The 21,124-nt window shown below is 47.0% G+C and overlaps 1 protein-coding gene across 1 annotated transcript; it reads left to right on the forward strand.

The window, feature by feature from the left end:
• The first annotated feature begins 1,670 nt into the window (after positions 1–1,670).
• On the forward strand, positions 1,671–21,098 carry SEC61A1 (SEC61 translocon subunit alpha 1). Its single transcript, XM_054482126.2, has 12 exons — positions 1,671–1,958; positions 2,234–2,301; positions 4,918–4,983; positions 5,075–5,153; positions 6,116–6,247; positions 9,527–9,636; positions 9,933–10,086; positions 14,297–14,457; positions 16,372–16,569; positions 16,838–17,029; positions 17,397–17,473; positions 18,890–21,098. The coding sequence occupies exons 1-12, from the start codon at positions 1,952–1,954 to the stop codon at positions 19,074–19,076; spliced, it is 1,431 nt and encodes a 476-aa protein (XP_054338101.1). The 5' UTR covers positions 1,671–1,951; the 3' UTR covers positions 19,077–21,098.
• Positions 21,099–21,124: the final 26 nt, after the last annotated feature.

Consider the following 21,124-nt stretch of genomic DNA (forward strand, 5'->3'; position numbering starts at 1 on the left):
AGGGTTTTGCCATGTTGCCCAGGCTGGTCTTGAACTCCTGGGCTCAAGTGATCCTCTTGCCTTGGCCTCCCAAAGTGCTGGGATTACTGGTGTGAGCCACTGCACCCAGTCCAATAAAAGTATTTTAAACTAGTGATTCTCCTAAAGCAATCAGTGATTTAACACATGTAACTTGGCTGCAGCCCCTGCAGTGACACAGGCCAGATTGTGTCATAATATGGAAACAACAGGAGGCCTGTTATCAATGGTACTGACATCCTACAACTATTAGCACAAACCAATGAGTTTATATTAAAATTTCTATTATTAACTAATTGTAACATTTATTGTAATTACTATACTATTTACCCTCGAAATATTTAAACATTTTAACCATCAATATGGTGCAGGGTGCATAATGGCTAAATATCGGATCTAGTCTATATGCTGAACTTAGTCCAGGGGCTGCCAGCTTTAGCTTCAGGCCAAAACTCCAAAAGAGATCACCAGTGGGTCCTGGAAGTGAAGATGGGTTGCATTTCAGACTCTGAATAAACAGTCAATGTCTTCTTTTTCCCCTTTTTGGTGGGGGATGGATATCAAGTGATGTCACACCTAGACCACTTCACTGAAGTTACCTGCCTGTTCCCAGTAGTCCTTTGAATTTTCCACCAGTGGGTTTGTATTCGAAAAAAGACTTCCTGTCCTGTCCAACTTTCTGAGCCAAGGATGTACAAAACCTGATTATCTGCTAGAAATGGCTGAGAATGGAAAAATCCAAATAGTTGACACCTAAATTAAAAGCAAAAAAGCATCTTGCCACATATGTACCCCCAACTTCTACTTGTCCTGGTCAACGTTTAGTTCCATGAAACCTTGCCTGATCCCACAAGGCGTGCCCACCTCCTCCCTGCTAAATGCTCACAGCATGAAGTCTGTTTCTCTTAGATGACATCATACCTACTGACTACAGATGCCTGAAAGTAAATTCCAACCCCCCGCCCCAGCATTCCTTGCCCTACCCGTTATCTCCCTTTCCCACACCGATCTTAGGCAATCACACCGCCATGCCTTGCCCACAACAGTCTCCTCAACCTGTTCCCTCATTCCTTCTCGCCAGAATCTATCAAGGCTCGGCACAAAAGTACTCTCCCAAGAGGCCTTCCTGAATTCTTCTGTGAGGCAGACTACTTCCCGAGCTGCCCCGGCCCTTCTCCGGCCAAGTCTCTCCAGAAACTCATCCCATTCGTTCTCAGATGGAAGGGGACCCACACCCACGACAAGCCTCCGGGTTTGCTTAATGACTCAAACAGCGAGCGTGCTCGGTAAGCCCCACCAGCCCGCGCCCTACTCAGCAGGTAATGACGGAGACCTACGAGGTGACGGGCGCTGCGGTAGACGCTGGGACAAGGTCCCTGCTCCAGGGAGCTTACGGTCTATTCACTAACGTCAAAGAGCAGTGAGTGCTGTTTCGTGTATGGGAGCCACCAGGGTCTCCGCCTGCCTGCAGGGCCACGCGCGCACTCGACGCTTGGCGCCTGCCTCAGTTTCTCCGTGGGACCACACTGCCCCAGTCTCCGGAGGCGTAACACACCCTCCCCACGAGCTCTCGCGTTACCAAGTCTGCGCAGCCGCACACCCCCAGTCCCGGCGGGCCCCGCGCGCCAGGCTCCTTCCCGACAGGCCCCAGGAGCCCCGCTGCATGCCGGGACTTGAGGTCGCGGCGAAGCGGCGCGGCGCGGCGCGGCGAAGCGCGGCGGCCGCCGGGCGCGCGTGGCAGGAAGCGGAAGCGATCCGAGGCCCGGCCCCGGCCCCGCCCCGCGCCGTGCCGTGCCGCTTGCCACCGGGCTAGCACTGACGTGTCTCTCGGCGGAGTTGCTGTGTGGTGGAACGCGCTGGGCCGCGGGCAGCGTCGCCTCACGCGGAGCAGAGCTGAGCTGAAGCGGGACCCGGAGCCCGAGCAGCCGCCGCCATGGCAAGTGAGTCCTGCAGGGCAGCCCTACTGAGGCCGGGACGGAACAGATCCACCTTCCCCACACCCGTGCGGTCGGGCGCCCGCCAGCCAACCTTGACCGGCCCCCTGCAGAACGCGGCCCGTGCCCCCGGCCCTTCTCGAGTATCCCCATGAGTCCCGGGTGCGGCCGGCTCCCCTGGCCCTTCCTCTCACTCGTCCTGGGCAGAAGGCTTCCCTGGGTAGCGCGGAAGGTTACTCCTCTGTGTCCCAACTCTTCCTGTTTTGTTTCTCCCATCAAAGTCAAATTTCTGGAAGTCATCAAGCCCTTCTGTGTCATCCTGCCGGAAATTCAGAAGCCGGAGAGGAAGGTAAGTACCCCAAATCGCCAACAAAGAAGGTTTCAGGAAACTGTCTGGACTCTGGAAGTTTACAGTATGATTAAAAATGGCTTCAGCACGGCAGTGGAGACTCTTCCCTTCTCTTCCCTTGGAGTCTGGTTGTGTTCTGTTATTCCGGAGAGCTGTCGAAAGGTGACCTGGTTGTGTGGAAATTTCCACTGAAATCACTGTGCTTTATTTGGAGCATCTTTGGTGGATGTTGCTCCGAGAACAAAGCCTCCGGTTGCCCTGTCCCAAAAATCGATCCGGGCCATGAATGAATAAGGCCTCAGTTAGAATAGCAGATTGAGTTACCCTCCCTTTTTCACCTCCAACGGGAGCAGATCATGGGTTGGTATTTTTTCCAGGAGATGCCCTTTGTATCCAGCTGCTAAAGGGAAGGGCTGTCACTTTAGTATTTACAAATGATTTTGTACCTTTTATGTAGGCTGTCACAATAGGGGGAATAAAGGCTATTCTTTTGTGAAGTCTGCTGCTTTTCACAGCCGGTGTATTAAAACAAGGAAAGATTAAATGTAGAGCTGTGTTGAATCAGAAATTATGTGGAGTGAGTGTTGCCAGTGTAACTACAGCTGTCAAATAACAAAAAAAGTTTCGTTAGGTTCCTAGGTTAGAGAGTGGGGAATAAAATGTTTGTGTCCTCACGTTATTTTTCAAACTGTTGTTAAAGCATTCACATGGAAACTTGGGTGCTTGGAATCCACTTTCATTTTTTTACTTAAAATAGTTTCATATAAATGCCCATGTGCTGCTTTTAATGGACGAATTTGTAAAGCTTTACCCCCTCAATTCCAGTGTAGCAAAGGGGCATGGCTCTGGAAGCAGGCAAGCCTAGGTCCCACCCTTTACATAACGCCTTAATAGCTATGTGACCTTGGCCTTGTAACTCAGTGTGGTAGATGGAACAAGGGAAATATGTGCAAGGTATAGCAGTGGCTCAGGAAGGGATTAACTCTGGGAGACATGATGTCTTATGGTGGTTTTGAAGGAGAAATAGAAGTCTCCTTGAAGGGATGGAAAGGAATTCCAAATAAAAGGAGTATATAGTTTGCAAAGGCATTGGTGACAAGAGTGTAGCACGTTTGGATGGGAGGTTATTAGATGTAGTTCCTATTGATAGAACATAATGGTAGGTGGGGAACATTAGGAGATGAATAACAAGGGCCAGACATGAGAATGTCACTTTGGAAGAAAAGGAGAGGACTACAGTTGGTTTAGAGGCTTTTCACATCAGAGAATGAACTGTGGTACTGAGCAAGAATGGATTTAGGGGCTACTAAGAAGCAGAGGAGACAGGACTTGGATAAAGAGCTTTTGGGGTTTTGATGTTAAATTTGATTGTAACTAGGAGAGAGGACTTGGTGATTAGAAAGGGAGTCTTGAAAAAATTGTCTGCTCTTTGTTTCCCATCAAGATTCATTTCAGACAGGTTAGTCTGAAATGGCGTTGCCTTCTCTTGGCCACTTTCTAATTTCTTAGTGTGGTGGGATGGTAGGTGGAGAGAGGAGCATTCTCAAGAGAAGAAGAGTCCTGTGAATGCCCCCAGCTTTGGATGGAGTATCTGAACACTGATTCACACCACCCTTGTATGGCCGCATGACTGTGTCCTACTTTGCCTGCATGTATAGTTAGAGGACTGTGACTCCAGTTCTGGCCAGAGGGCCAGGAATGCTGACTCAGTGCCTGCCTAGAAGTGTTTTTAAAGAACACAGTTTTGTTCACTTAATACTGTCAGTCTCTCACAAGGTATTTCAACCTCAGAATCTTCCGTCTGTACAATAATTAATGTTTGTTAAGCCCTCTAAAGCCATTAATGTAGTGTAGGCAGCAGGTACTAGTGAAGACACTCAGTTTCAGAGGCAGAAAACCTGGAAGAGTTCCCACTCTTCTTTAGTGACAGAGGCTTTGGGTGGGAGGTCTAAACCTTTCTAATGATACTTAATAGTCATTTTTACAGCGATTCTTGTCACCTATGCAACCTGTGTACCTGAGAAGATATGAAAATCCTTAAACAGATGTTACTAGTAGGTTAAACGTGCAACTCTCCTGCCCTTCCCCAATATTGTTTATTACACTGTTTTACCCTTAATTCATAGAAAATACACTATTGAGCAATTCCAAATTACTTGACTCTAGAATAACAAGGTTTTGTGACTTAAACTCAAATGAAAAGTGGTTGCTCGTGTGTTTTACAAGTCATGTTCTATTGTGACATTCTTTGATCTTGAGTCTTAACTGTTAATGCTAATGGTTAAAAGCACAGTTCAGGACTCAAACTCACTTTAGCATTGGGGTTTGGGACAAATTATTTAGCTCTTCTAAGGCTCAGTTGTAAAATAAAGGTAATGCTCTGTGGTGTGAGGTGAGCTGGGGTGATGCCTGTAGGTCCTTGCATTGTGCTCTGTGCAGAGGAAGTTACGCAGTACATGGTACTTGTGTTTGGTACATGGTTTAGCTTCTCTGCTGAACAGAGAAAAGGGTCTGTTTGGAGTCCATTTTTAGAGAAAGGGGTCTGATTGGAGTCCATTTTTATTAATTTGCTTTTCAAAGTAACTCCCTGCTTCAATTCATTCTCTGTTACTCTAGATTCAGTTTAAGGAGAAAGTGCTGTGGACCGCTATCACCCTCTTTATCTTCTTAGTGTGCTGCCAGGTAAGCTCAGGCTTGTATTTCATATTGGGGAGGGGGATAAGAGTGGCTGGAAACAGGAGTGCTGACTGTTTTGCTCTTTGCCTGTTCCCAGATTCCCCTGTTTGGGATCATGTCTTCAGATTCAGCTGACCCTTTCTATTGGATGAGAGTGATTCTAGCCTCTAACAGAGGTAGGACTCTGGCTCTCTCTGTCTTTTCTCTGTAGAGTGTGGGTTACCTAGCTTCACTTAGTTAAATTATAGGCTTTGGCTTTATATGGAACTTAGAGAGTGACTTGGAAAATAGAGTGAAGAATGTTAGTGTGCTGTGTTGAATAGCCTTATTAAATGCTGAGTTCAGCACCAAGGCATACCATCATATTTGGAATTGTATTTGAATGCAGTACAAAACCTGTAATGACAAGATAAGTCTATGCTATAGAAAGAATAAAAAACATGGAAAAACTAGAATACTTTTTGAATACCTGAAATGATGACATTTCCATTGATAACATTCTTCAGAATATGTAATTTTGTTTTTCAGCTGTATCTTTTTCATATCTATAGGTTACATATAGTGTCAAAAAATATGTAACAGTGTTTTGTATACTCTAACCAGTTACTTATGGGACTGGGGAGGATTCTGAATGTGTAGGTTGATACTGCATTTGATTAACTCATTTAAAAAATATAGTTCAATTAAATTCCAAATCAGTTGGAAGTATAGCTCATTTTAACATAATGGGAAGTAGAGGCTTATTCACAACTAGATACAATTGTACAGGCTCCCTTTCCAGACTCTGGAAATTATTTGAATGTTATCCTTTTTTTATTAACTGATGAAGAGACGAACATTTCTTATCTCTAAAACCAGAATGAATCTGTTTATGGTGAATTTAAATGCAGCAGTCTGTTTAGACACCATGTGACTTCCTAAACAGAATAAGCTGTTGCCTGGCAGGCTGAACAGAATGAATTGAATTATATACTAATCGTTGATATTTTGGGGTTCTCTAAATTAAACACAGCTAGGAAACTGAAACACGTTGGTTTTATATAAGGGGTACCCAGTCAAATTTTGCTTATTCATTTTTAAAATAATGTACTACGTTTCCAAGCTAATATTGACTGTTTTGCTTCCCCGTTTCCTCAAGGCACATTGATGGAGCTGGGGATCTCTCCTATTGTCACGTCTGGCCTTATAATGCAACTCTTGGCTGGCGCCAAGATAATTGAAGTTGGTGACACCCCAAAAGACCGAGCTCTCTTCAACGGAGCCCAAAAGTGTAAGAAAGATTGTGAATAATCTGATGTCTATAGTTGGAAAATTTGAATTTGCTATAAGATTTTGGTATCAGTTTTTCTTTATTTATTTTTTATTTTTTTATTTTTTTTGAGATGGAGTCTTACTCTGTTGCCCAGGCTGGAGTGCAATGACGCAGTCGGCTCACTGCAACCTCCACCTCCCAGATTCAAGCAATTCTCCTGCCTCAGCTTCCCGAGTAGCTGGGATTACAGGCACGTGCCACCACACCCAGCTAATTTTTGTATTTTTAGTGGAGACGGGGTTTCACTACATTGGCCATGCTGGTCTTGAACTCCTGATCTTGTGATCCACCCACCTTGGCCTCCCAAAGTGCTGGGATTATAGGCGTGAGCCACCATGCCCAGACCAAACAGTTTTTCTTTTGTGCTGCAACCTCGTTGGCCTGCCAACCCTGCAGGAGCTCCATGGCCTGTGTTAGCTTGAGAGAGCACTTCTGGTAGAGCAGAGGTGGTAGGTGCTGGGTGCTGGGGATGGGCTGGGCAAGGCAGGGAAGAGTGTCTGGAGTGCCCCTGAGGCCATGTAATGGAGGGGAAGGTTAAGGCTTGGAAGTCTTAGCACCCTTGGCCACCATTTCATTATTACTTAGAAGGAAGTAATGGCTACTTCAGAGCTGTCGTAAGGATTAAATAATCACTGTCACAATGCCTGGCACATAGTAGTTATTTGGCAAGCGTTTTATAAAAGAATTTAACTGACTGGGTGCGGTGGCTCACGCCTGTAATCCCAGCACTTTGGGAGGCTGAGGCGGGTGGATCATCTGAGGTCAGGAGTTTGAGACCAACCTGGCCAACATGGTGAAACCCCATCTCTACTAAAAAATACAAAAATTAGCCGGGTGTGGTGGCAGGTGCCTTAATCCCAGCTACTCGGGAGGCAGAGGCAGGAGAATTGTTTGAACCCAGGAGGCAGAGGTTGCAGTGAGCCGAGATAAAGCCATTGCACTCAAACATGGGGGACAAGAGCGAGACTTCTCTCAAAAAAAAAAAAAAAAAAAAAAAAGAATTTAACTGAAGAAAAGGTGATCCTGTCAGTCCAGCTGTATAATTTACCAGCTCTGTGATCTGGGGAAAAGTTAGATGATAGCTCTTATGTTTCAGTTTCTTCATCTGTAAAAATGGGGATAATAATGGTATTTGCCTCATATCTAATAATAAGTGTTACTAGTAACAATTACTAGTCATCAAAATTAGCCATATTTAGCCTCTGTTTGCTGAAAAACTAATTAGGAAATGATATTTACAGTCTCCTACCCAGTCGTCTTTTTGCCTACACCAGCATGTTTTACAGATCTTAAATTAGTATGGTGAATAATTGAATGAGAAATACATCTTTTTTTTTATTTTTATTTTTATTTTTATTTTTTGAGACGGAGTCTCACTCTGTCGCCCAGGCTGGAGTGCAGTGGCGTGATCTCGGCTCACTGCAAGCTCCGCCTCCCGGGTTCACGCCATTCTCTTGCCTCAGCCTCCCAAGTAGCTGGGACTACAGGTGCCCGCCACCACGCCCAGCTAATTTTTTGTATTTTTAGTAAAGACGGGATTTCACTGTGTTAGTCAGGATGGTCTCAGTCTCGATCTCCTGACCTCGTGATCCGCCTGCCTCAGCCTCCCAAAGTGCTGGGATTACAGGCGTGAGCCACAGCACCCAGCCAAGAGATACATCTATTTAAACTTGTCAGTTGTAGATAAAAATTAGGATTTTAAAATACACACATGTGGCTGGGTGAGGTGGCTCATACTTGTATCCCAGCACTTTGGGAGGCCAAGGCAGGATGATTGCTTGAGGCCAGGAGTTCGTGACTAGCCTGGGCAACACAGTGAGAGAGACCCCGTCTCTACAAAACAGCAACAACAAATTAGCCAAGTGTGGTGATGCACCTGTAGTTCTAGCTACTAGGGAGGCTGAGGTGGGAGGATCACTTAAGCCCAGGAGTTTGAGGCTGCTAGTGCACCACTACACTCCAGCCCGGGCAACAGAGCCTGTCTCTTAAAACAAAAAACACAAAGAAAACAAAAAAAGTACAAGCACAAATTGGCTGTTTTCTCTTTGGTCTTGACAATGTTTTGAATGTTTTCCTGCATTAAGAACTAATTGTTGTGGAGCATTTTTTAAAAAGTCAAATAGGGACTATATTTGATGGCTACTTTGGAGTAAAATTAATTTTACATGACAGATTAAATAGGAATGCTGAAACTGAAGGCCAGACTGTACTTAGAGGACCCATCTAGTACTGTGGAACTTGTCAAATGTGTCCATTCCCTTGTGCCTAACAGTGAAATAGAGTGAGTTGTAAGAAATGAAGACATCCTACAAAAAGGAAAGCTTTTGCCGGGCGTGGCTCACGCCTGTAATCCCAGCACTTTGGGAGGCCGAGGTGGGTGGATCACGAGGTCAGGAGTTGGAGACCATCCTGGCTAACACAGTGAAACCCTCTCTACACTAAAAATACAAAAAGTTAGCTGGATGTGGTGGCACGTGCCTGTAATCCTAGCTACTCCAGAGGCTGAGGCAGGAAAATCGCTTGAACCTGGGAGGTGGAGATTGCAGTGAGCCGAGATCACGCCACCGTACTCCAGCCTGGGCGACAGAGACTCTGTCTCAAAAAAAAAAAAAAAAAAAGGAAAGCTTCTATTAGACCAAAATAGCTTGGTAGCTAAGGGAATGGGAAGAGCAGCCAAACCGATGGTATGTGGGGTTTTCCTTTTAAAAGCACATTAAATAAAAACTTGAGAAGGGATCACTTTAACCCAAAGCTAATAATTCTGTCCTCTGGACCCAGACCTGGATGGTGAGCCTAGAGAGGTGGCCCAAATCTGTAGGTCAGCTCTTGAGCCATCCAGACCCCAAGTGCCTGACATTGAGTTTGGGTGCTGCAGGTGTGACATCTCCAGATTGTATCTCTGGATGCTGTCAGGAGTAGGTTCTACTCCCTGATTTTCTTTGAATAGAACAAATTTTCCAAGTTTCACTTTTACTCCTCCCATGATTAAAAAGCAAGTGAATCTAGGAAAAGGTAAAACTAAAGAACAAGTGTGCTTTTGTTAAAAGGCTTTTGATTCATCATGTACTTTGCTGATGTGATGGTTTAGCGCGTTCTCAGCCGAGCCCCTTGGAGGTAGTATCACTGCTCTTCATCTTTGTTCTCCCCCGTGCCTGGCATTGAATGGGTGTTTCTTAATTGTTTCTTTTGTTCTGTGTAGTGACCCACTTGGAAAACACTTCTTTCTTTCAATTCTAGTATTTGGCATGATCATTACTATCGGCCAGTCTATCGTGTATGTGATGACCGGGATGTATGGGGACCCTTCTGAAATGGGTGCTGGAATTTGCCTGCTAATCACCATTCAGGTAATTATTATGCTAACATCTCCCTTTGAGTAGCCCCTCACACTTACCTACAATTCTCACATAACGAATCTCAAGCACACCTAAAAGGAACTCCTACTGAAAGGAAGCAGAAGTCTAAGACTCTGGGTTAGCCCTCTGAATTCAGCAGAGAAAGGCTTTACTGACCACTGTCTGGGGCTGAGGATGTGATCTCACTCCATCTTCAGCATTTATATCAGAGAACCCAGTTACTGAAGGACGGAACCGTGTCCATGGGGAGCAGTAACACATAGTCTTGTATTTTTGAATTTTTACAGCTCTTTGTTGCTGGCTTAATTGTCCTACTTTTGGATGAACTCCTGCAAAAAGGATATGGCCTTGGCTCTGGTATTTCTCTCTTCATTGCAACTAACATCTGTGAAACCATCGTATGGAAGGCATTCAGCCCCACCACTGTCAACACTGGCCGAGGTAAGGGCCCTGTGCTCCCCTGGTGGCGACAGCTTTCAGAAAAAAAATTGAGCAATGCAAAGCAGAAGACAAAAATCGCCCCCATTCCACAGAAAAATAATGTCAGTTTTAGGTTTATCTATTCTGAGTTTTGGGTCCATCTGCAAAGTTTTAAAAACACAAATAGGCTTATAATTATAATGATACCTAACTTGCACTTTTCATATAAAAATATCTCCTGGACGTTTGGCATGTCAGAATACACAATCCTGCCTCACTTTTCTTAGCACAGTATAAGCTTATATTGCAACGATAAAGCAACGTTAAGTCATTTCCAGGTTTTTTTATTGTTAACATTGAAACTATGACCGTCCTCATATGTTCATCTTTGTATATTTTGGCAGCTGCTCTCAGTGAATAAGTTTCTAAAAATGAAATTCCTAAACCAAAGCACTTGGTCATGCAAGGGGCAGCTTTCTGAAAAAGGCCTGAACTTGGAGCTTAGCACCTGCGTTCAAATCCTGGCTGTTCCTGTTAGTCATACATATGTGGCTTTGGGCAGATTCCTGCACCACTGAATCTTGGTTACCAGGATGCAATGAGAAGCAACATGAAATTATGTGATGCCTGGCTCCTGGTAGATGTATATCAAATATTAGCATGCTGTGCTACATCCACCAAGTACCGTGGAAATCTTGTAACAGCGTGTTTTTAATAAAAAGTTCAAAACATACAAGGGAAGCCTTAGAGAGTGTGACTTATTAGGGAAAGGAAATAAACATTTTTTGGCACTAAATATCTTCTTTACTGAGGAGCATTCCAGGAGAAATAATCATGCATACTTGAGAGTTTTCTTTTAATTGAATGTTGGAAACAAGAGTCCTTGGCCTCCAGAGGCCATATTATCTCATTAATGAGATGGAAAACTGGTCCCCAAACAAGTGAAGGCTGCATGTGCCTAACAGGTTGCAAAGGAGAGTGGAGCTTGAGGTAGGGAGCCATAGGGAAGAGTGGGCAAGATCACATTTGATGCTTCCTTGAGTACTTTGTATAAATTTAGGAAATCCAGGGTAAATTGGGAGAAGCAGGTCCAGAAGGCAAAGTTTGACAGGATGTGAAAAAGGCAGGAGGCGGGAGGCACTGTAGGAGTTCAGGTATTTGTCAGGACCATCATGGTGACTGGCCTTTGGGGAGTGCCTGAGTGGGAAGGAAGTGAAGTCAGAGGGGAGCCCCTGGTGGCTTAGCAGCCCAGTAGTAGCCGCCAGAGGCTCATGTTCCGTTCTGCAGCAGGGCATTGAGTAATGGGAGCCAGAGTTTGGAAGGAGTGATTTGCTCTGCACTGAAAGGCAGAGAGAGCAGCTAGGTGCGTACAGCAGTAATCCAGCTCCAACCAAGCCATCCTACAGGAGAGCATTGTGTGAGGGCATTTGGAGGAAGCAAGTGAAGACAGGGGACCAGAGAGGCACTTTCAAGGTGGGGGAGAACTAAGAAGCAAAGGTGGGTTTGTCTGGCCTTGAAGTCAGTGTGTCTAAATGTCAGTTGCTCATGTTGTTTGGGACCTGGCTGACACGAGATGCATTCAGGAAGGGCTGTGCCCCATGGCCTGCATGTGGGCAGTGAGTGGTGCTAGAGGGAGAGCCTAGGGAGGGGCAGGGAGAGCCACACAGAGGGCACAGCTGGGACGGCAGCTTTGTAGCTGTGCCTGGAGATGTTGCAGCTTGGCTTGGGACGGGGGAGGCTGTTGAATGAGATTCTACAGGCAGAGAGAGTAATCACTGCTGCTTCCCTGGGCAGCAGGAACAATCCAGAACTGGGAATTAGTCCCAAATTTGAAACCGTGGGGAAACAGGCCAGTCTTGTCACACAGGACCAAAAGGTGGAAAGGATGGGAATTGACGAAAGACCACCACAGGGTGAGATGAGGACATGATGGCCAGTTAGGACATGGTGTCTCTTTCACAGAAGCCACAGCAGAGGAGGTCAGTGGTCACATTGGTTGGTCTACCTGATATGTCATCTCTGAATGGTCCAGGAAGATGTAGCAGGTGGTCCTAGCTATCATGTGTTAGAAACTTGGGAACAGTGCTTTCGAGTTCTTTAGTTTCACCTTTTCCTAGATTCACTTGCTTTTTAGTCATGGGAGGAGTAAAAGTGAAAGTTGGAAGATTTGTTCTATGAAAGGAAAATCAGGGAGCAGAACCTACTCCTGACAGCATCCAGAGACACAATCTGGAGATGTCACACCTGCAGCACCCAAACTCAATGTCAGGTACTTGGGGTCTGGATGGCTCATGAGCTGAACTACAGATTTGGGCCATCTCTCTAGGCTCACCATCCAGGTCTGGGTCCAGAGGACAGAATGATTACCTTTGGGTTAAAGTGATCCCTTCTCAAGTTTTTATTTAATGTGCTTTTAAAAGGCAAACCCCACATATCATCAGTTTGGTTACTCTTCCCATTCCCTCAGCTACCAAGTTATTTTGGTTGAATAGAAGCTTTCCTTTTTGTAGGATGTCTTCATTTCTTACATCTCACTCTATTTCACTGTTAGGCACAAGGGAATGGACACATTTGACAAGTTCCACAGTACTAGATGGGTCCTCTAAGTACGGTCTGACCTTCAGTTTCAGTTTTCCTATTTAATCTGTCATGTAAAATAAATTGTACTCCAAAGTGGCCATCAAATACAGTCCCTATTTGACTTTTTTTGTTGTTGAGACGGAGTCTTGCTCTGTCACCCAGGCTGGAGTGCAGTGGCGCTATCTCGGCTCACTGCAACCTCCGCCTCCTGGGTTCAAGCAGTTCTCTGCCTCAGCCTCCTGAGTATGGGATTACAGGCGCCCGCCACCATGTTCGGCTAATTTTTTTGTATTTTTAGTAGAGACAGGGTTTCACCATCTTGGCCAGGCTGGTCTTGAACTCCTGACCTTGTGATCCGCCCGCCTCAGCCTCCCAAAGTGCTGGGATTACAGGCATGGGCCACCACGCCCGACTCCTATTTGACTTTTTTAAAAGCGCTCCTCAGAGTACCAATACCATGACCCCACACTGCCCACAGAGACCCTGTCTCTGGAAGTAATGCCAGCTTCCTGCCAGTAGAAGCAGCGTGAGTTGCCAGGCTTCCATTATGGGATGGTTATGCCGTCCTGGAACGGCAGAGGTTATCACTTGTTTCTTTCTTTCACTTTTTAGTTTTTTAATGTAAGTAAATTTCTTGCTAATGTCTAAAACTTAGGCCTTAATAATGCACCACACTCCCCACCTTCCTCTCACTTGTTACTGTGTTGTCTGCTTCTCAGATTGGGTCCCTTTCCCATATCCCTCAGTCCCTCAGTAAGCTCACTCCACCCCTAGGCCTGCCTCCCTCAGGAGCATCTCCTGGCAGGGGGTCATTTGGATGGGACCACATGGTGGACGCAAGCACATCCTCTGTATTTGTATCCTTGGTGTGAGAAGCAGAGAGCTGGAGCCTCCCCACTCACCAGCCAGGGGCAGCCTGCGCTTCAGAGCTGTTGAATGGGTACTTGTACTTCTCAGGATTTTCCAGGAAAGTAGATTTGCCAGCTCTGAGCCCCCTCTTCAGTGGATGACCCCTTTCAGCTAGAGTTCAGCAGAGTCTGCTTTTATTTTTATAAATTATCATCATTCCACACCTCTGGTGGCCACTGACTCATGTGCCTAAGAAATGAGACCAGTTAATTTTAAAAAGTGGAATAGTGGTTGGGTGCTGTGGCTCACACCTGTAATCTCAACACTTTGGGAGGGTGAGGCGGGAGGATTGCTTGAGGTCAGGAGTTCGAGACCAGACTGGGTAACATAGTGAGACCCCAACTGTACAAAAATAAAAAATAAAAAATTAGCCAGGCGGGGTAGCACGCCTATAGTCCCAGCTATTCGGAAGTCTGAGATAGGAGGATCACTTGAGCCCAGGAGGAGAAGGTTGAGGCTGCAGTGAGCTGCGACCACACCACTGCACTCCAGCCTAGGCAACCGAGAGAGAGGGACCCTGTCTAAAAAAAATCAAAAACAAACCAGAATAGCCCGTTTCTGTAGTTTGAATTCTCTACAGAAGAGAAGGGAGGGATGAGAATACATGCTGTATCCCTCTGGCTATGGGCACCATGAGTCTAATAAGTTTGTTTTCCTCTTTTTATTTTGTCTGCTAAGAAGGCTAGAAGCAAATTGAGTTGCCTGTTTGTTCCTTCACATTTGTCTCCTCCTTTGCCAACAGGAATGGAATTTGAAGGTGCTATCATCGCACTTTTCCATTTGCTGGCCACACGCACAGACAAGGTCCGAGCCCTTCGGGAGGCGTTCTACCGCCAGAATCTTCCCAACCTCATGAATCTCATCGCCACCATCTTTGTCTTTGCAGTGGTCATCTATTTCCAGGTGCGTCCAGATCCAACCCCAGGGAGTTTCCGTGGTCTGGATTTAAGTTTCAGAATGCCTTGTGTGCAGTCCCCCACTCTGTGGGGTGCACTGTCATCATTTTGTGTTGAAACGATGAGATGGTATTTGAAGGCAGCAGGTTTCCAGATGAGCTGGACAAGCACATTCATTGAGTCATGGGACCTGCCATTAATGAAACAAAATTAAGGCAGTTCTAACATTTGTGAAATCATGTTCCTTTGGGTTGGGCCTATCGACAGGTAAGATACATTTTTAAGTTCTTAGTTCAAGAGAAGCAAAAAGTACTCTAGCTCTGAAACCGCATTGCTCTCTTATAGAAAATTTGTAGGATGTTTATAGGTAACTTCTGCATCTCGGAAAAGGCCTATCTTCTTGAGCTGTCTTACCTTTAAAAGTATTCCATCTCTTAAACTTGCTTCTGAGTAAGAGACCTGAACTGCTATTGTTTTCCTGTAATTGGATTGATCTTTGTATTTTTTAATGGTCCACTTTGTATTTTGGTGTTTATTAAAAAGAAGGGACAGAGATGAAAGGCAGTTTGATGTTTGTGAAAGGTATTTATACCAGCTACATGCTTTTCCTATTCCTTCTGCTGAGACTAAGCCAGATTCCTGCTTAATAAAAAGCTAACTCTTTAGGGGCTTTGCCAGAATTTGCAGTCAGATCATTAAGAATTTATTTTATTTTATTTTTTGAGACGCTCTGTTGCCCAGGCTGGAGTGCAGTGGCACGATCTCGACTCGACTCACTGCAACCTCCGCCTCCCAGGTTCAAGCGATTCTCCTGCCTCAGCCTCCCGAGTAGATGGGATTACAGGTGCCCACCACCACGCCCGGCTAATTTTTTTTTATTTTTAGTATAGACAGGGTTTCACCGTGTTAGCCAGGATGGTCTCGATCTCCTGACCTTGTGATCCACCCGCCTCCACATTCCAAAGCGCTGGGATTACAGGCGTGAGCCACTGCACCTGGCCTTAAGAATATTTGATTTTTAAATCCTCTGTATTCCGAGCCCTGTTATAGGTACTGGGAGCTCACAAAAATAAACCCTTTCTAGTCTCCAGGGGTTTCAGAGGGAGAAGCTGTATTCCTAGAAAAGTTTAGTTTTTCTGTTTATGATTAAAAACGCTGTAAGGAACTATTGTAAGGTGTGAGGCCACTGCTGTAGTGACCCTGCCTCAGAGCCAGTGTAAAAGCTCAGGAAACATCACCAGCTAGAGAGAAGTGCCCTTGGGATTTGGGTGTGTGGCCTCCAGGCTTTTCTCCATATTCCACACAGATGTGGATGTAATGTGATAGGCTCTGTCTTTTGGGAAAAAAAAAAGGGGGGGGCGGTGGGGATCATTCCACCGTGCTTGCTTCCGTGTTTTGTTTTGTGTGAGACAGGGTCTCGTTGTGTGCTCAGGCTGGAATGCAGTGGCATGATCTCGGCTCACTGCAGCCTAGACCTCCCAGGTTCAAGTGATCATCCCACCTCAGCCTCCTGAGTAGCTGGGACTACAGGCGCGCACCACCACACCTGACCAGTTTTGTTTATTTTTTGTAGAGACAGAGTCTCACTGTGTTGCCCAGGCTGGTATTGAACTTCTGGGCTCAAGCAGTTCTCCCACCTCTGCCTCCCAAAGTGCTGGGATTACAGGTGTAAGTCACCACGCCTAGCCTTCAGTGTATTTTTAAACCAGCTTTTCTGGGCCCCTTCTGGATGTGCCCCTAAGTGCAGGAGTGCAGTGGTGGGTAAGGAGTGGGCACGAGCTCTCAGAACTGGGAGCCCCAGAACCAGCACACAGGATTTCCTCCGTTGTGGCCCACTGGATAGTCCCTGGCTGGGCTGTGTTTCTGTGCAGCAGGCTGGAATGAGGCAGTGAAGGGGATTTGGTTCTGTTTGGCTTCTCAGGGCTTCCGAGTGGACCTGCCAATCAAGTCGGCCCGCTACCGTGGCCAGTACAACACCTATCCCATCAAGCTCTTCTATACGTCCAACATCCCCATCATCCTGCAGTCTGCCCTGGTGTCCAACCTTTATGTCATCTCCCAAATGCTCTCAGCTCGCTTCAGTGGCAACTTGCTGGTCAGCCTGCTGGGCACCTGGTCGGTAAGTAGGCTCTTTGAAGATGAGCTAGCAATGCAGCTAGTTGCAGTGCTTTCTATCAGTGTCTTGCTCATGAACAGATGTTTCATCCAAAGATATTTTCCGCCGTGCCTTTTACAAATTCAGCACATTAAATTATCTTTTCAGTAAAAAAATTGTACTGTGGGCACTGAGTAAAATTGCATTCTTTCATCTGCTCAGAACTATTTTTGTCTTGATGCTAAAGTAAAATGAGGGAGCACTCACACGCGTTTGGTTTCTTTTTCCCCAGGACACATCTTCTGGGGGCCCAGCACGTGCTTATCCAGTTGGTGGCCTTTGCTATTACCTGTCCCCTCCAGAATCTTTTGGCTCCGTGTTAGAAGACCCGGTCCATGCAGTTGTATACATAGTGTTCATGCTGGGCTCCTGTGCATTCTTCTCCAAAACGTGGATTGAGGTCTCCGGTTCCTCTGCCAAAGATGTAAGTAGAAGCAAAACTTTCTGGAAGGGTGATGAAAGTGTGACTGGTATAAGGGGTGTGGACTTGTCACCTCATCATAAATAATGGTCTGTGACACATGCAGATAGATCATCCTTTAGGGGGCAGTTCAGAAGCTTTAAGGGCTGACAGATGGAGTCCAGCAGTAGATCAGCTGTGGGTATGAGAATCTGAATCCACACTGTAAAGTTAGACTTCGTCATATGACTTCCTTGCCTCAGTTTTAAAGTTCTCTGTATGAATATTGTCAGTGCTGGAAGAGGCAATCTGTAACTGTTTAGTACCACTTGGAATGCCTGTTTCCCCTTCAGCCTCCAATTCCAACTTCTCCCCTGTGGGCACCCTGCAGGTTGCAAAGCAGCTGAAGGAGCAGCAGATGGTGATGAGAGGCCACCGAGAGACCTCCATGGTCCATGAACTCAACCGGTGAGTGGCGGCCCCAGGTCCCCAACCTCCCGTCTGTGGACATGTGTTGTTTCTTTCCACGCGGGGCATCCTGATAGGCCCTAGCACTTACTGGGTCACTAAATCTTATCCTTGGGTTACAGGACAGAATTAAATGTTAAATATTTATAAACTTGCTAAGTGCTGGACACTGGAGACGTAAAAATAAACACAGCCCCTTTCCTCCAGAGGGAGCCACTGGGTAAGGAGATGGAAGCATGTGGCCAGGCGGGTAGGAGACAGTGCGGTAAGGGTTCTGAGAGCAACAGCTGTGACCGGCAGCGGGACCCTCACCCTGGCTCATGCCAGTGGGGTGCTGAAGAGAGCGCCCTGGAGGAGGGTCACTCTGAGCTCAGAGCAGGCAGGTCCTGGCCTCTGAGCGCATTTTGGGGCCTGCGGTGGCGGTAAGGCTAGAGAGGCTGGCAGTGGCTGGGCACGGAAGGGGTTGATGTGCATTTGAAGCAGGGCAGAAGGGATGGAGCCTGCAGTCTCTTAGGAAGGTCAGTGCTAATACACGAAACCACGCTAGAGAGGGAGAGGGGGAGGCCACATACCTGCCAGGCTGTGGTGAGAGTTTGGGCCAGAGGTGATGGTGCCAGATACAGCTGTCCCCTTGGGGATGGAGCAGTTAGGTAAGGAAGGGCAAAGTCCAGGTGACCTTAGATGCTGCCACAGCACTCTTCAGTCTGCACAGTCCTCATTACAACTACTCATCTCTTCCATCGTCACTCAGAAGCAGCCACAGACAGACACAGACAAATGAGCACGGCCGTGTTCCTACAAAGCTGGCTACAAAGTCAGCTGCAGACCAGGTTGTCCTATGGGCCTTACCTAAAGGAAGCAACCACAGGAAAAGCCAGAATTGCAAACTTCAGATCATTTTCTAATCCCTAGCAGGGATGGTAGGCAATTTTGTTCATTCTCTTAATACTAAGCTGCTGGATTTACAGCACTGTGCAGTAGAAACAGAATTCAAGTCACATGTAGTTTTTTTAATTTCTAGAAGTCACATTTAAAAAGTAAAAAGAAACAGGTGAAATCAATTTTAATATATTTAATCTAACCTAGTATATCCAAAGTATCATTTCAACATTATAATTAATGTTAAGAAAAACCATGATGAAATATTTTACATCCTTGTCTTCAAATCTCCAAAATCTTGTGTGACATCTCAGTTTGGTCTAGTCACAGTCCCCTGGCCACGTGTGGCCAGTGTGGCCACTGCCTGGACAGCAGCACCTTGGCCTAGAGCGCTAGCATGTTAGTAGATGACTTTCTAGGAGACAGCAGAGGGGCCTTTGAGGCATTAGGTCCCAAAGTCTCAGGTGAGCCTGTTGGCCGCCTGGCTCACGGGGAGCTCTGTGGGTGTCCGGGAGCTGACTGTGTCCCCTCCCCCAGGTACATCCCCACAGCTGCAGCCTTCGGTGGGCTGTGCATCGGGGCCCTCTCAGTCCTGGCTGACTTCCTGGGTGCCATTGGGTCCGGAACCGGGATCCTGCTCGCAGTCACCATCATCTACCAGTACTTTGAGATCTTCGTTAAGGAGCAGAGCGAGGTCGGCAGCATGGGGGCCCTGCTCTTCTGAGCCCGTCTCCCGGACAGGTTGAGGAAGCTGCTCCAGAAGCGCCTCGGAAGGGGAGCTCTCATCATGGCGCGTGCTGCTGCGGCATATGGACTTTTGTTTAGTAATGTTTTTGAATTTCGTATTCTTTCATTCCACTGTGTAAAGTGCTAGACATTTTCCAATTTAAAATTTTGCTTTTTATCCTGGCATTGGCAAAAAGAACTGTGAAAGTGAAATTTTATTCAGCCGACTGCCAGAGAAGTGGGAATGGTATAGGATTGTCCCCAAGTGTCCATGTAACTTTTGTTTTAACCTTTCCACCTTCTCAGTGCCATATGCGGCTGCAGCAGTCTCACCTGTTTCCCCACAAAGGGAATTTCTCATTCTGGTTGGAAGCACAAACACTGAAATGTCTACGTTTCATTTTGGCAGTAGGGTGTGAAGCTGGGAGCAGATCATGTATTTCCCGGAGACGTGGGACCTTGCTGGCATGTCTCCTTCACAATCAGGCGTGGGAATATCTGGCTTAGGACTGTTTCTCTCTAAGACACCATTGTTTTCCCTTATTTTAAAAATGATTTTTTAAGGACAGAACTTCTTCCAAAAGAGAGGGATGGCTTTCCCAGAAGACACTCCTGGCCATCTGTGGATTTGTCTGTGCCCTATTGGCTCTTCTAGCTGACTCTTCTGGTTGGGCTTAGAGTCTGCCTGTTTCTGCTAGCTCTGTGTTTAGTCCGCTTGGGTCATCAGCTCTGCCAAGCTGAGCCTGGCCAAGCTAGGTGGACAGACCCTTGCAGTGATGTCCGTTTGTCCAGATTCTGCCAGTCATCACTGGACACGTCTCCTCACAGCTGCCCTAGCAAGGGGAGACATTGTGGTAGCTATCAGACATGGACAGAAACTGACTTAGTGCTCACAAGCCCCTACACCTTCTGGGCTGAAGATCACCCAGCTGTGTTCAGTTTTCTTACTGTGCTTAGGACTGCACGCAAGTGAGCAGACGCCACCGACTTCCTTTCTGCATTGCCAGTGTCGTCAGCAGAGAGAGGACAGCACAGGCTCAAGGTTGGTAGTGAAGTCAGGTTCGGGGTGCATGGGCTGTGGTGGTATTGATCAGTTGCTCCAGTGTTTGAAATAAGAAGACTCATGTTTATGTCTGGAATAAGTTCTGTTTGTGCTGACAGGTGGCCTAGGTCCTGGGGATGAGCACCCTCTCTCTGGCCTTTAGGGAGTCCCCTCTTAGGACAGGCACTGCCCAGCAGCAAGGGCAGCAGAGTTGGGTGCTAAGATCCTGAGGAGCTCGAGGTTTCGAGCTGGCTTTAGACATTGGTGGGACCAAGGATGTTTTGCAGGATGCCCTGATCCTAAGAAGGGGGCCTTGGGGGTGCGTACAGCCTGTTGGGGAGACCCCACACTGACAGTGGGCACACAGCAGCCTGCAAAGCACAGGGCCACCGCCACAGCCCGGCAGAGGGGCACACTCTGGAGACCTCGCTGGCAGTGCTAGCCAGGAAACAGAGTGACCAAGGGACAAGAAGGGACTTGCCTAAAGCCACCCAGCAACTCAGCAGCAGAACCAAGATGGGCCCCAGGCTCCTCCATATGGCCCAGGGCTTACCACCGTATCACACGTGGCCTTGTCTAGACCCAGTCCTGAGCAGGGGAGAGGCTCTTGAGACCTGATGCTCTCTTACCCACGTGGTTCTCCCACTGCCCTGTCTGCTCTGTTGCTACAGAGGGGCAGGGCCTCCCCCAGCCCATGCTTAGGAATGCTTGGCCTCTGGCAGGCAGGCAGCTGTACCCAAGCTGGTGGGCTGGGGGCTGGAGGGCGCCAGGCCTCAGGAGAAGCCCCATAGTCCTGCCTGCAGCCTGTAACCATCGGCTGGGCCCTGCAAGGCCCACACTCACGCCCTGTGGGTGATGGTCACGGTGGGTGGGTGGGGGCTGACCCCAGCTTCCGGGGGACTGTCACTGTGGACGCCAAAATGGCATAACTGAGATAAGGTGAATAAGTGACAAATAAAGCCAATTTTTTACAAGGTACTTGGTCATGTTCTCTTAATTTTAAA

Source organism: Pongo pygmaeus, chromosome 2 (assembly GCF_028885625.2).
Source record: "Pongo pygmaeus isolate AG05252 chromosome 2, NHGRI_mPonPyg2-v2.0_pri, whole genome shotgun sequence".
In the NCBI taxonomy this organism is placed as follows: Eukaryota; Metazoa; Chordata; class Mammalia; order Primates; family Hominidae; genus Pongo; species Pongo pygmaeus.